Here is a 15,554-nt window from a genome sequence, read left to right as displayed (position 1 = left end):
ATCGCTTTTAGGGTGGAAAGAACGGTTGTGGCTTAAGCACCGAATTCCGACAAAAGAATGCAATGCAAGTTATCAATAAGCTATATAAACACATATAAACATTAACATTACATCCCTACACGTTTTGAAATTCTGATCTTAGGACTCCAGTTAGCCTTGCAAGCAAAGGAATAGGATTTCCAATCCGAAGATCGCGAGTTCGATTCTCGCTCCGGTCTAGAATGTTTCGAGGTGTATTCATTATACTTGCATTAGCTGGCATAGAAAAGCTGAACAGTTGAATAGCGGGCCAAATTCCAGTAGAAATGTAGAGCCATTGAAGAAGAGAAGAAGAAGGACTCTGCATGAAAGTATTCTTCTAGTTATATATTTCTTAGTTAACCTACAGACCTTTACCAAGGAGTTTTAAAATTAGGGAACTTCAAAACGTTGGACTTGGCAGCGTCCTCTTGAAGTTAAGTATTTTATTAATATTTCGGCCGACTTTTTTTTCAAAAATTAATCCATTTTTATCATTATATAAGTTTTTAATTTGTTTATTCCATAGATAAGTTTCACAATTCAATGAGGAAACCAAAATTGGTACCTCCGCCCTACCTGGTGGCAGATACTGAGGTAGTAAATTTGATGGCATTAGGATCTTCAGCATCGCTAGTGTGCGAATCTTATACCGATCTGTCGTTATTCCTACCCGAGGATCTTCTGGCAGCCGCCTTGGAAAGGAAAGGTGAGGGGAAATCCTTTTCGCTTTCTCACGCACACCACATCATTCCGATGGTCCTAAGTCAGCGCTAGTTTATGCTATATAGTACCATAATTGAACTGATGCTGCTGCCAGCGCTGGACTTTCTGAATCGGCCGTGATAGATGTTTGGGCTTTCGACAAAACAAGCCAAGCAGCAGCCAGCCGGTCCGTTGTGCACAGTGCGGTAGGTGTGTTGGTGTGCATATCGAGTGCTGGTCGGTATCCTTCTCTTACTCTTTCGTTGGTGTCGCCACTGGTGCCTGTACATAAGACGCACTGGCCACTCTTCTATGTACAGGCCCCAGGCAGACCAGCAGCAACTAAACGTGTCAAGACGATCCGATGCGCTGTCGTTGGTCGTCGGAGGGGGAGGAAAATGAGTGTGTGCATGATAGAAAGAGTAAGTGGATGCGAGTGTGTGTAGAGATGGAGAAGATTAAACATATTTTCGCTTAAACTGTTTGGCGACGTCCAGTTGTTGAGCCGTTGGGTTCTATTTGTTTCGAAGCTATATTTAGGTTTCATTTGACGACGCGTCCTCGGCCAAAGCGAACGTGAATTAGTTTCCTTTCCGTTTCTCTGACATAAGCACCCAAACTACAGGCAAGTAGTTCCAAACTGGTGTGCTGACAACAGACAGAAGAGAGAAGATCGTTTGGACACTGCATTCAGCGAAATCAGCCGTGTGATAGTGAAGAGTTGTCGATAGTGATAATTAAAATTTATTGTTATTCTATGTAAATTTCGACGGAAATGAACTGTTGTTTCAGTTTCTTTTGAGTTTAAGTCTTTATTTTGTATAAATAAGATTTGTTTTTTCTCTGTTAATATTGAGTTAATTAATGTGATTTGTGGAACTTTGGTGAGAACGAACATCCGATGAAAGTTAATCGTATGGGAGCAAATTCAAAATAAAGTTCAACTGTTACGATAAACGGAACCCTGAAAAACGTTGTGTATTAGTGGTGGGAATGTGATAATTGTTGAATTAAATTTTGTCGAAGAACTGGAAGATCAGCAAGAATTAATGAAAGTGTGTCGCGTGTGTTGCTCGAGTTATGGCCAGTAATGGGGGGACTCTACATGGAGTTCCCCAAACGCAGCAGAGCCTAAGTGGGCATCATAGTTGCTCACACTGCGGGTTGTATTTCGATAGTTCGTCGTCGCTTCAAGTGCATATGCACTATCATCATGAAAGTATGAATCGTTGGGGTCCCACTTCTACGGGAAGCTTGCCCAGTTCAACTACGTCGTCAACACCAACTTCTGATACTGAAAATAACAACCAACCGTCATTGAAATCGCATACAAAGTCATCGTCGCCGCATCAAACCATTGCAGCTGCAGCAGATTCAAGTGATAATCAACCGTCGACACCTCAGCCACCAACACTCCCGGAGCCAGGTACCCCTCAAAGTTTTACTGGCGGTGCTTCGCCATATCAACAGCCAGCTTCAATAATTGTGCCACCAGAAATGCACTATCCAACCTACATCCACGGGTACGATCCGTATTATCACCCGACTGGCATTGATTACGGTAATCCACTGCCTCCTTCGCATCTCCATAGTCAATCACAGCCAGAGTACAAAGCAGTGCCTTCAGCCAGATTTCATCCCTACAACAACAACAATCTCAGCAACGGAAACCACCATCAATCATCTCATAGTTCAAGTAACAGTGGCACGAATGGCACATCACCTCTGAATAGCGCCGGACTAAGTCCGCAAGTAGTCAGTTCTTCGAGCAATAGCCAAAACCCAACGTCACAAGCGGCAACAACTGTAGCTTCGTCAACAACCACTACGTCACCCCAAAATAGCGGTTCCCATATCCCGCCAACTCCATCTCCATCACCGATTCAATGTGAAAAGTGTGGACTGGTATGTGATACGGACGACGCTCTAAGTGAGCATGACGCGTCGGTACACCAGTCACAATCTCAGCAGCAATCTTCATCCGAGGGCAGCAACATGAATCGAAGCGATGAACCGGATATGCAAAGTGGATATCCTTACGGAAACAATCCACCACCCTTTATAAAAGAAGAACCACCGGCATCAGACATTTTGGATCTCGATTCTCAAAAAATGGTCTATCCTCCGGAACCTGTGCTGCCACCGATGAACTCGCTACACCCTTTACAATCCATGCAACGGCACCCAATGATGTGGCCCCATGATCCGCATAACTTCATTCCTCCGCATCCGACTCATGATTTGAAAGCTCCCTACTACCACCCGCAAATCAAATCGGAATACTCTACGACACCATCAATCAAGGGTGATTATCCACAGCATGCAGCAATGCATGTAAAACCAGAGTATACGGCTATTGTAGCCCCTGCGCCAATAAAGAATGACTATAACATGCCACCGACTTTGCCACCGGCTGTTCCGCAATCGAACCAACCGGTGAAGCAATTCACTGAAGATATTAGCGAGAACAATCAATTAGCAACTAGTCCGTCGGACTTCCCTAGTACAACGACACCACAGGAAAATAGTTCACAGTATAGAAATTTCGAACCTCCTACGTCGTCGCTACCAAACAATGCGTTACCTTCAAAAGGAACTGCATGGAAATCCAATGAAGCAAGACGACCGAAGACATACAACTGCACTGCCTGTAACAAGTGGTTTACAAGTTCCGGTCATTTAAAGCGACACTACAACACCACACTTCACAAGAATGCGGTCAAATCAAGTGGGCAACCAGATCCAGCTACATTGCCCATCAGTATTCATCACCACCCGGGTCGCGATCCCAATTACGGGAATAAGGGAAGGCGAGGCTCTACCGCACAAATACAGCAACCTATACAACAGCCGGTTCCACCACCTGACCCTCCTAGAAGCCCCGATTACGGTTCACAATACAATAGTCCGCCGGGGTTTACATCAGGAGTTCAGGGGTTCCACCAGTACAATGCCAATCTTCAAAACACTTCTTCAACGGTTCCCCCAAACGGGGTAGCAGGTCCCTCCGTCCAAGCCTCCCAACCGAGGGGCCTGCAGATCTTCTCGAACAGCAACATGGAACTGTTGCACCAGTCGGAGCAAACGGATCAACCCACTACTACCACCATCACCACCACCAGCATTCCATCGCCGCTGCACAATCATCACACCATCAGTACAACGGAGCCATTCCACACCACCAACCCTTCAATTATCAACATCAGCATCCCATCATTCCAAACCATCCTGCCGGAGGCACCGAATTATCACCATATTATTGGTAATCACAATACTCCGGCTGAAATCCACGAAATGGTGTCGAGCGATCAATACTTCGCAATCAGTGGCTATGAATCAGCTTCTACGGATTCGACAGGATTGGGGTTTCCCCGGTATTCGGGGGGCGCCGAGATGTATCAAGGTGATACGGCGCCCCCCTTTTCACCAAACGTTCCGGAACAATACCAGCCAACCGATTCACTCTACAATGAACTCCGTACACCGACTCCACAACTAGCGGCAACGGCACCTACTCTTTCACCTGGGCCCTGCTCGCCAAGAGTCACTTCGACGGGAACCACTTTGCCGTCGGAAGCTCGTCTCACTGAAGTTTTCCGATGCGAGGAGTGCGACAAAGTATTCAACAAGTCTTGCTATCTGACGCAGCACAACAAAACATTCCATTCTGGTGATAAGCCGTTCAAGTGTCACCGGTGCGGGAAAAGATTCCCCTGCGATCAATCGCACGAGGAACATCTGGCGAAGCATGGCGGGGAAAAGCCATTCAAGTGTGAGCTGTGTCCCAAGCAGTTCAACCACAAGACAGATCTCCGACGGCACATGTGTCTTCACAGTGGATCCAAGCCGTATGCTTGTGATCAGTGCGGAAAGGGATTCATCCGAAAAGATCACATGCTGAAGCACTGCGAAACACACAGAAAGAAAACGGTATCGGTTATGAAGAAATCTCCGAGTGGAAAGCTGATCAACCAGATTCACCCGAAGGCACTCATGGTGGGAGATGAATGACGATGGGTTTCCATCCGTTGTTTGACTCCGGAGCCTTGAAGTGAACAATGGACCGAATGCATCACCGAAATGGTAAAGTTTACAAAACTTCATATTTCTTTATTTGATGAATCTCAATCATTTCATTTGGATCTTTTCCTAACACACGAAACAAAGTTACCTATTTGAATCCTTTTACCAAAACCAGGTGCAGTACACTACTACCTCAATGTAACATGTAATAAGAAGTGGAAAAGTAACAATCTGACAAATAGCCAATCACTAGTTTAATTGAGTATTGAAATAGTAAAAATCGTAAACATAAGTCAACACAGAAACCTACCTCAATAGTTATTACAATTCTTATTGTGCGACAAAAGTCCGATCTGCTGGGCCCACCGTCGCAGAATAAGTGAAGCAATTCAACAAAGTTATACATTTTACTATGAAATGATATTTACAACTGAAACACAAAACTGATGACGCAAACTAAAGCAAATATAAAATGTGTATTCATTATATAGAAGCACAAGCCGAGAATGGAATCATCAGAATCTGAAAGCGATGATTCTAGAAGGAAATTCCAAGAATAGCGTATTTTGCGAATTATTTTAAAGCAATATTAACCGTTAATAGAGAAAACAATCACAGAACAATTGCAAAGTCTATGCTACAAAGAGCAAAACAAGTACCTCTTTCTTAAAACAGCTACTATCGTCATCACAGGAACTGAGAATTATTCTCATTATGGCTGGAAATGTTATAATAGGGTAGAAGGAACACTGTGTTACAAATGAAAAGAATATTGACAAAGCTCATTAAACAGCCAATTGCAGGTCATTGGTCAAGTCAAGTAGATCTGGGAAACGCATTGAAGAAATTCATACACGTCAAATATGACCAGCAACGCGTTGCCTTGTAAAAACTTTATTTTTCCTCCAAAAACGGTTTTTGATAGGGCATCCAGAGTGGCGAGCTTGATATATCAAACTACTCAGCTCTATGAGCTTAGTTAGTCAGTTTCTTAATGCAAAAATAAGTAAGGCGCGAGTTTCGGTACTTGTTCGATTTGCTCGCAACAAATCTCATTTGAAGTTAATTTAAACTTGATCACGCGTTGGGAATTGTTGTTACATTGCACCAAATCCAAACCACCAAATCCTAATGTATTTTCCGGATGACATTGCTTTAACCAATGACTTGCAAAAGGGCAGATGAAGTGTAGCAATTCACGATTGCAAAATATACCGAGATAAAATCTTTCAATAATGGCAACCGAACAAATGTACAAATAAAACCTACTATAAATAGGAATCAAACTGAATGTAAAAACCCAAAAGTGGAAAACAGTACTTACGAAAGAATCATACTTGTTGTTGAAAAAAAGCAAAAGAACAAAAAAATATTAGCGTAAACGTTCAACTCGTGTCTCTACCGGAAATCGAAAATCACAAAAACATAAACAAAACACCCTGAAACGCATATAGTTATAGTGAGATGTTAAACTGGAACGGAAACAAACAATCCTATGTACCGAAACTGTATTATCAAATGGTTGTGTTAGATTAATTAATTACCTATTATTGAGGATTACAAGCTTTCTGCGTTTGGTTTGATTCTCAATATCTACCTACCATACCCGGCAAGACTCCCCTCGACCTAATACGATTTATTCCGGCTCTCGCACATGGTTGAGGTTCAGGTTCAACTGTATTCATTAGTCCGCCGTCTCCCGGCCCCATCCCACACCAGTCCCGATCAGAAAATATTCCCAATACTTGTCAATAAGCATCAAGGACTTGCGATACTTTTTTTTCGAAATAGTGTTCATTCCAAATGTAAAGCTTTGTCCTAATTTATTGCAAAACTAAATCAAACACAATGTCCTCATTTCATTTTAATTTTCTGCTCGGGTTACCCCATCCAACAAACCAAACTTCAGTTCACACTTCCGTCACGTTGGTCGGGACGTTTGCTTTTGTTGATTGGTCGCGTGAACGTCTAGAAGTGGATTCCCGCCATTTATGCTTCGTCGTTTTCGTTCCTCGTTCCCGAATATCTTGCGAGTAGGTAAGACCCCCTTCCATTACTTGGCGCAACAGTAGACAAGTTGTTCCGGTATTGCCACCGACTGGTGCTTCTTTCGTTCAAGTATTTTATCCTGAACTGTATTAGATGATTATTATCGCCATCTTCTCTTTATGAGCCATTTAATTTATGATCTTCCAATCAGGTTGTAAGTCCGTTAGAATTTACATTGTAAATGTTATAGCAACTGGAACTTTTGTTTTGTTCAGTAAATAAGTAAAATTTTAGTTACCGTTGTTCAGTATTTTTATATATATTTTGTTCTGGTTATGTGCCAAGAAGTAGTGAAATGCTCGGAGGGAAAGATTTCTTATTTTTATTTGTTACCATAATTGTATATACCGACGGGATCATTTGTGCCAAAATGTCGCCAGAGTTCACGGTTTTTCCAGTTTATGATAGTTCAATGTTACCGCTGAATGACAACAATAAAAAATCTTCCAAGTTTGGTTGGACTGTTCCAGCAGATCTTCATATCATAAATGAACAATAATTTTGCAATTTATTAAAGAATTAATCAATGCATTTAAGAATAACATATCCACTTTTGTGAAACAAAACCTAGCCAATATCAATTGATTTTCCATGAATAGAACATATCCATCTTAAGTTGAGAAAACAAAATAATAAAACTGATCAAACGACGAATTGGAAGCAGAATATCATTTCTAAATCGTTGTATCAATTCGATGTGTATTTGATAAAAAGAAAAGTATAAACCAATAAATAATAATAAAGAAAATTACTCGTGACGCATAGACGTGTGAATCAGAGTACCAGTGTATAAAGAGTATTCCAAAATGTAAAACGATGAACATCATGATACGAAATCATTTGCTCAAACCAATTTTGATTTATTACCGTTCACAAATGTTCCGGTTCTGTTAACTATGTTACCAAAATGCTGTGTCTGTAAAATACCAACCGCTTCTGTCGACAGAAGTGAACGCCACAAGCGGGTCACCCAGCAGGGATGGCTCATCTGCGAATTACGTTGCCATTCTTATGTTCCAAACAAACATCACAAAACTAGCCAATAAGTACGAATCTATATATAATCCGAAGTGAAAAGAACTCTCAGCTTGAGAGCGTATTTGATTTTCCACATGTACAAATAGAAAACCTTAGTTTCAAACGATTATAAGAGAAATTGAATGAGATTAGAGTATTTGGATATTACTTAAAAGACGTATGTGAATTTTATTGAGAAAACAAAGTTTAAATTATATGGAAATCGAAATAAAACTGGATAAAAATGTAATAACTAATGTTTTATTTTGATATTATCCGAAACTCCTTTCAGATGTCACTGGCTGAATTTTTTAAGGTGATTATATAATAAAGCCAAAAATCGGCCATTTTTTAAACCATGTGCTTTTCCAACATTTTTTTTCAAGAGCACGAGATGAAAGAATCATAACGCGTATGGGGCTGAAATAATGGTAGATCGTTTGCTTAGTTATGCTGAACAATCATAATTTGAGTTTCGGTACTGTACGAAAACTATTTCGCCAGATTCGGGCATTTAGAAATGTTTGTAGATAAACGTCTGGTGAATTTGAAATTCACCACGGTCTTCATTCTATAATCACCTTAAAGTTTTCTCGTGAAATAAATCGAGTAATTTTACCTTGATTATGACACTCATCCTAATCAAGGTAAAAATACTCGATTTAATTCAAATATGCCTCTATTATGTGCAATAATTTCAATTGAAGAGCATTTTGGATACTACTGTCATTTTTTTTTGCTTTTCTCATACACACATTTGGAATAGATGGCCCGGAGACTCTTAGTGTTATATACCAATTGACTCATCTCGACGAATTAGGGTTATGTATGTGTGTGTGTATATATGTCGGTAGGTATGTGCATAAAAAGTAATCATTCGTTATGCACTTATCTTTAACCGGTTTTCTCACAACAAAGTGTATTTAGCGGCGAATCTTATTCCATTCCCTAGTAACCTTTTGGTTTTATGCTAGTTTTAAAACACTCTTGAAGAGTAAATTATGGTCCTCAAGAGGGTTATAAAACTTAAAATGTTACTTGGGTTGTTTTGTATTGCAAATTGATCGGATGGTCTATGGTCTCAAAAGTTATAATTAAAACACATTTTATAATACACGGGAAAGGCACCATTTCCGCCAGGATTTTTTTTATAGATCATTTCTGAGATAAATAATGGCTTGAATTAGACAATGAATTGGAAAACATAAGACACCCAGTGTTGGGAAAGACTAAAAGACTAAAAGTGTTGGGAAAGACTAAAATTCTTAAAAATCACGCACGATTCAAAGTATGCGCGAGTCAAAAGCCGTCACTCATCAGACGACCAACTCATGATTTTTTTGTGCTTCGTCCACTAATAATTTTCTGTGTTTCCACAGTGAAAAGTTCTGAATTAACGTTATTCTCATGAACATTCGTTATTCTTGATATTGTGCCTCGATTGGTATGTTTGAAGCATTTTGGAGCGAAATGATTTTTCGACGAATAAAAGGTGTCCACAATATGAGCCTTTCAACCGATTATCGCGAAATTTTCAGGGACAGAAACTGTAAACTTGATCTAGGCATAAATAGCTCATTATAGTTGTTTAACACATCCAAATGATTTACAATGTTGTGAAAACTCATATGTGAATATATACACTATGTGGAAGATATTGATTTGGAAAATATATTGGAGGTAACCACTTTCCCTTCGATGGGATTCGAACCCATGACCCTACAATGGGTTCGAGTCCCATCGAAAGGAAAGTGGTTGCCTCCAATATATTTTCCAAATCAATATCTTCCACATAGTGTACATATTCACATATGAGTTTTCACAACATTGTAAATTAATGTCCAAGTCGGGTGGTTTAATCCCCGGAAATAGGCAATTAACTTTGATTGAACATCAAAATTCTTAAACTTTTTGTCCTTAAATGCATTAGCCAATATTTTTCTGCTTTCAACCTTTCTTTTCGGCTAATTTATCTTGTTTTATCGTTTATCGTCGTTTTATTTGACTTAATTAAGGTCAACTTTCCCAAAACACCAATATTTTTTGACAGCTCTAGCTATTCCAAAATTTGAATAATCAAACTTCTGCGAAATATAGCGATTAGTACCTACATATTTAGATTTCAAACATATTTGATTTATTTAATTTGCCTTTCTCGTATACTGCCGTTCAACGCATGCTCCTACCAAATTGAAAAGAAAACGATTGAGAGAATGCATTCTAAATTAAACCCTAATTGTTCATTGCTGACATCCAACCGGTAGAAAATTTAAAAACATTACAGCACAGAGCCACTCAGGAAACTCAATTTCATTGAAAATATTTAAATTTTTCACCCACAAATAGAATTCGCGACCATCATTATGTCAGTAGCCATCGGAAAAGTAAGTATAGTGCGTGTGTTATTCGTCGCGAGCAGGAAAAAAATATCTGTTTGTTTCGGAGGATCATGCGCTTGTATTGCGCTTTGCTCCGGCCGGGACAAGTCCGATCGTCCATAGTTTCCAGTAGCTGTAGCTATCTAGCAAGTATAAAGTGCTGCGCGTCGGTTCGGTCGTCGAATATGGTTCTCCACAGTTTGCGTATGTCACCGGGCGTACATGGTTTAACATTTTTTCTCGTCGCGAGACAGCGAAGGTAATCAATTAGAGTTATATCCCATCCCATAGATCGCATCGCTTACCGAAGGGAATCCAGATAAATTATACTTAGTAACTAAAACGTTATCCTATCCCAAGACAATCGTGGAGATTCAGAGGTATACTCGGTCTCTCGTAGCAACGAGAGTCGGACTAACAATCCTTCCCTTGTTATATCACCATAAGGACGTGGCCGGCACCGTTATTGACTTTAAATATGAGCTCCCAAAGCGTGTGCATTGAGAATAGGTACTGGAATTACTGCAGTGCATTCCAATGACTAAAAATATATATAAATTGATAGAAATAGTGAAATCTTTTTACACATTTTTATGATGCGCGAGAAAGGCACCACGAACACTATGTGAATTATTCTGGATTTAATTAAAAAAGCACCAAACACATGGGTTCTTTGGTCATTTGACCTGAAATAAGGCAAATAATCGATAATGTTAATCGATAATAAACAAGCTAACGTAAGATATCAATTCCACTTTTTGTCTTCCGTAATAATGAATTTTTTAAGTTGTGTTTCCATTTTGACTTGGTATTTTTCGATCGGCCACAACTCTGGTATTTTCTGGGGTAATTGGCATGAAATTGGAGTACCAACATCTTTTCATAAGGTGAGTGAGGTGAATGTGCAAAATTTTCACGCACACGTACCGTTCCTTCGACTGTATTTTCGAAACTGCTGGAAATTTCACAAAGAAACTCACGCAGTGTAGAAAACAAACGCTAAGGGCATCTTACCTAAAATTTCGTTAAAACTAAGACAAAAAGTGAAATGTTATCGATCTTAGAAAGTGATGCAATTTAAGCGTGGGCACCCATTAAGTGGGATTATGCACAAAAGCTCGTGCGCGATGTTATCCTCCAGAATTACAAACAAGCGAATGATTTACCCGACACTGCCCTACCGCAATTTTTCAAAGTTTGCCCTTTAACAGGGCGCGAGTCGCATCCAGGTACCTAAGCTTATGTACTTAGTATGATGCCCCTAACTGCATGTAACCCATAAAGCAATATATCTTGGTAGGGTACTGAAAGAAAATACTATAATTGATACTCAGAAGTGAAAACAAAGTGTTCGTCATAGCATTTATTCTCAATTGCGGATCCTTTCGGGCTTTTAATACGCTTTCAGTTCACTTTCTTCTTTGTAGACATTGCAGAGAACCATTGTAGACCATAATTCGATATTTTATAATTAAATTGTAAATTTTCATTTAAATAGATGTACTAGTCGTGGCTATAAAACCAGTTGTCGCACTAGTGCTTTATACACCAAGTGGCACATAACATCACCACAAAACGTTTTCTGATCAGTTAACTATATCCATATGACACGATAACAGTTTTAATCTCTTCCAAATCAAACAAACCATAATTGTAAAAAATGATTTTGCTTAGTTTTTGTCAGTGTATCGTACGTAAGTAGTCGAGTCAAGTACGAGACACTGAAGACGACCTTACTGTTGAGGTCGAAATACGTATCTGTCGAGGTACAATCAAGTGGTGGAGTTAAATGGGATGGTACAAACTCGTCTTATGACAAGAGACTCAAAACATGATCAGAATCAGAAACAGATGAGCGTTGTGGAGCAAAATCGGTTTTTTGATGATTTTTGAAATCCAAAAATATGCAATCTATACGAAAATCATGACGCAAATTTACAATAAACGGGTAAAGGTTATTGTCAGTTATGCCACGTTTTGACAGGACAAGTAAGTTGAACAAGTGAGTTACTCATTTGAATTCAATTGACTTGCCAAAAGTTGAACTTGTTCAACTTTATTTTCGTTCAAGTGAGTTGAATGAAGGTGTTTAGATGATCATTTCGCGTTCAATTCAAGCGACTTGCTCAATTCACTTGAACTGCCTAAACATAGCATTAAAGTGATTATACAATTGATCCCGTAGTGAATTTCAAATTCATCACATGTTTTTTTACTTCCATTTCTAAAAACCCAAATCCAGCGTAATAATGTTTGTACAGTTCTGAAATTTAAGTCGATTGCTCAGTATAAATGAATAAATGATTTGGCTTCGTTTCACCCCATAAGCGTGGTTCTCTCAACTCGAGCTCTTGAAAAATTGCGGCAAAAATAATTGGTTACCAAGATGACCGATTTGTGGCTTCATTGTATAAACTCGGGGATTGGTTTGAATAAATAGCAAATAATGCAAATATATTTATTTTCAAATTTGAACTCAGCCCTGCTTGAATGTTACGCGTGATTTTTTTGTAACGACAGGCCTTTTGCTTGATTCGAACAAAACTGACAGTAAATTTGGAATTCCAGTAAGGACATTCCTTTCTTTGTCAGTAGTCATAAATTATGAGTAACACGGCTACGCAGTCTCATCTAATTGAAACGAGTTTTATTTATCGTCCGACGTTTCGACACGGGATTAGTGTCTTCTTCAGGGACGTCGGACGATAAATAAAACTCGTTTCAATTAAATGAGACTGCGTAGCCGTGTTACTCATAATTTATGATTGAACGTTACAGTCGACTCTATCACAGTAAATTTGTTAATAGTGTCTTTGGGCATTATCATTTTTCTCGTACACCAAGGTGAAATGGAAAATCTATATGCTCCCGATTAGAAAAGCATTACAGGAATTGAACACAATTTTAATACACTGCAATAGGGAGGAGAAAACCGTCAGCTGTCATCGAGAGAAAAAGTAGAATCATTGAAATCTCACACGATGTGGTATAACAAATGAAGTACATATATTTTTGTTATAAAACAAAAAATTAAAGATGTTTTTCATGAAATGATTTTTCGTACAGTTTGAATGGAATTTTAAAATTTTGACCATCTTTGTATAAAACAAAGTTGTGAAACAAATTAGAGGTTATTTTGCAAACCGATTTGTTTTCTAAATAAATTGTGGACGCAAAAAATTGTATCAGAAAATTGATCAATTTTTGGCCTGACAAGGGCCGGGTCAGCTAGTTTAGTATAAAATTACCACTGGCCAGTGGAGATATATCAGCTTCCACACTGATATTCTGATATTCATACGGCAGTTTTGTATTGAGATATATACCATCACAAATATTGCCCTCCGCTCGTTTTCCGATCCACTTCTATAAAGCATTTTTCGTGCCTGCTGTATCCTTAGGGAACTATCAAATCTATACTTTCGCCTCCAATTCAATCATAAACATGTACGTCTAAGTTTGGAAGATGATATTAGCATTTCCATATCATTGTAAATCGTTTAAATTACTTCACGTAGAAGTAATACACTCAAATCATTAATTAGTAAAGATTATCTGTTTCCTTCAAAAATTTCCTTTGGTAATTTTCATACGAACTTCAAACTGCACGTCAAATCACTAGCAAATAAGCTAAAAATTTAGGAGCATTATTAAAGCCCCTAATATCGTTCAAGCATAGGGGAACGGAAAAGTCAACATTTGAATCACTCTAATGAATAATATTTTCCCTACAACCTATTTTTTTTAATTACATAAACCAAATCACTTATTCTACCAAGGACACGAAATTCGAAACCCTATCAGTACAATTCAGACCAATTTGGTTGCAGTAACTTCTATATGCCTCAATTTTATCTGGAGTCATAGTAAATCGTCTATGACTAGTCTGTTGCTCGGAAAGCACATTGGGCCGAATAGGAAAAGCAGAACGAACGAAGGCAGAATGGAGACAAATGGCAGAATCATAAAAGGCAGAATTGCATGAGACTATTTTAACTTACGCGAACGTTTTGAGTTTTCGCGATTATGCTTTTTTTTAACTAATTTTATTTGCAAATTATCTAATACATGCATTCATCTCTTAGACTAAGTGTTCCGTGTTTTTTTTTAACAATGTGACCCTTATTTGCTATGATGCATTGTTTAGTTATTGTTAATACATTTCTATTGCCTCTGGCAGATAGGATTCTTCCTCTGGTTGAATTGAACCATGTAGGAATTACAATGTTTTCAACTTAAACTAAACTTAACCTAATTTGTACTAAGGATACAAGGAGCTAATTGTTGCAATAGAAGATTGCAACGATTTTTGTCTAAAATTGGAATGCGGTCGGGTATGAGCTTGACGACCGGACTGGCAAATAGCTCACACAACCTCACTTGATCAGTACAGTTGCTGATGAAGAATGTGTGTAGCCGCCAGACATTCTAAATACTCACGCTCCTCTAATGTAAACGTGTACTATACACATGTGGAAGTGTTGGCTTGACAAATGGATTGCGAGTGATTCGACTATGCGTCCAAATTGGGAATCTCGAGCTCATTCAGTAGCCGCTAGGTTGCGAAGGCCGACGGAGGTCCTTCGTAGCTTAGTTGGTTAAAGAACCAGTCTAACGTACTGAGGGTCGTGGGTTCGAGTCCCATCGAAGGGAAAGTGGTTACCTCCAATACATTTTTCAAATCATTATCTTCTTCCATTAAAATTGGAAATAATTTTATTGGAAATTTTTTTGTAATGTCTCAATATTATAAATTCTATGAAGTTCATCATTGATTCATTATTTTCAAAATTTTATTTTGAATCCTCTGAAGTGTCTTCTTTCTGGTATGGCAGCAACTAGTCTATATTGGCACAGCATACAACATGGCTGGTCTTAAAATTTGTTGTAAATAAAAAAATTGACCAATACGAAAAGAAAATTCCAAATGTGGCTTGCGACACATCATAATTTTATCTTAAGATCAGGAGTTCGAAAGTTGCCTCCGGGAATTGATATGGCCTAACCTGGCCACATTGACATGGTCCTAGCGCATCCGAAATCCGGTCCCGGTGGACCATTTTTGTAAAAATCTCAAATATGACGATATGTCATTATTTTGAGACCAGGAGATTGAATGTGACCTGCGAGAATTGATATGGCCTTATCTGGCCTCATCCTCATCCTAGGGCTTCTGGAATCCACTTTTGCGGAAATGCCAAATTTGACTTGCGACACATCATATGTCCTAATTTTGCGATCAGAAGTTCGAAAGTGACCTGCAGGAATTGATATGGCCTATGGTGTAGGATTGCCAATCCGGAGATGTCGAGTTCGATTTTCGGTCCGGTCCAGAGTGTTTCCGGGTGGGAAAAATTCTTGGCG

The 15,554-nt window shown here is 38.9% G+C and overlaps 1 protein-coding gene and 1 non-coding gene across 2 annotated transcripts; both read left to right on the top strand.

Moving 5' to 3' along the window:
- The first annotated feature begins 853 nt into the window (after positions 1-853).
- LOC134220518 (mucin-2) lies at positions 854-8,065 on the top strand. Its single transcript, XM_062699594.1, has one exon. The coding sequence runs from the start codon at positions 1,804-1,806 to the stop codon at positions 4,732-4,734; it is 2,931 nt and encodes a 976-aa protein (XP_062555578.1). The 5' UTR covers positions 854-1,803; the 3' UTR covers positions 4,735-8,065.
- Positions 8,066-14,769: 6,704 nt separating this feature from the next.
- Trnav-aac (transfer RNA valine (anticodon AAC)) lies at positions 14,770-14,844 on the top strand. Its single transcript has one exon. It is a non-coding gene; the product is annotated as a tRNA-Val (tRNA).
- The last annotated feature ends 710 nt before the right edge of the window (positions 14,845-15,554 follow it).

This window comes from Armigeres subalbatus, chromosome 3 (assembly GCF_024139115.2).
Source record: "Armigeres subalbatus isolate Guangzhou_Male chromosome 3, GZ_Asu_2, whole genome shotgun sequence".
Classification (NCBI taxonomy): Eukaryota; Metazoa; Arthropoda; class Insecta; order Diptera; family Culicidae; genus Armigeres; species Armigeres subalbatus.
Note: the sequence above shows the minus strand (reverse complement) of the source record. Positions and strands in the feature narration are given on the sequence as shown.

Bases quoted from the DNA above. Each gene is read 5' to 3' on its own strand.
- LOC134220518 (XM_062699594.1), top strand. From the start codon at position 1,804: ATGGCCAGTAATGGGGGGACTCTACATGGAGTTCCCCAAACGCAGCAG.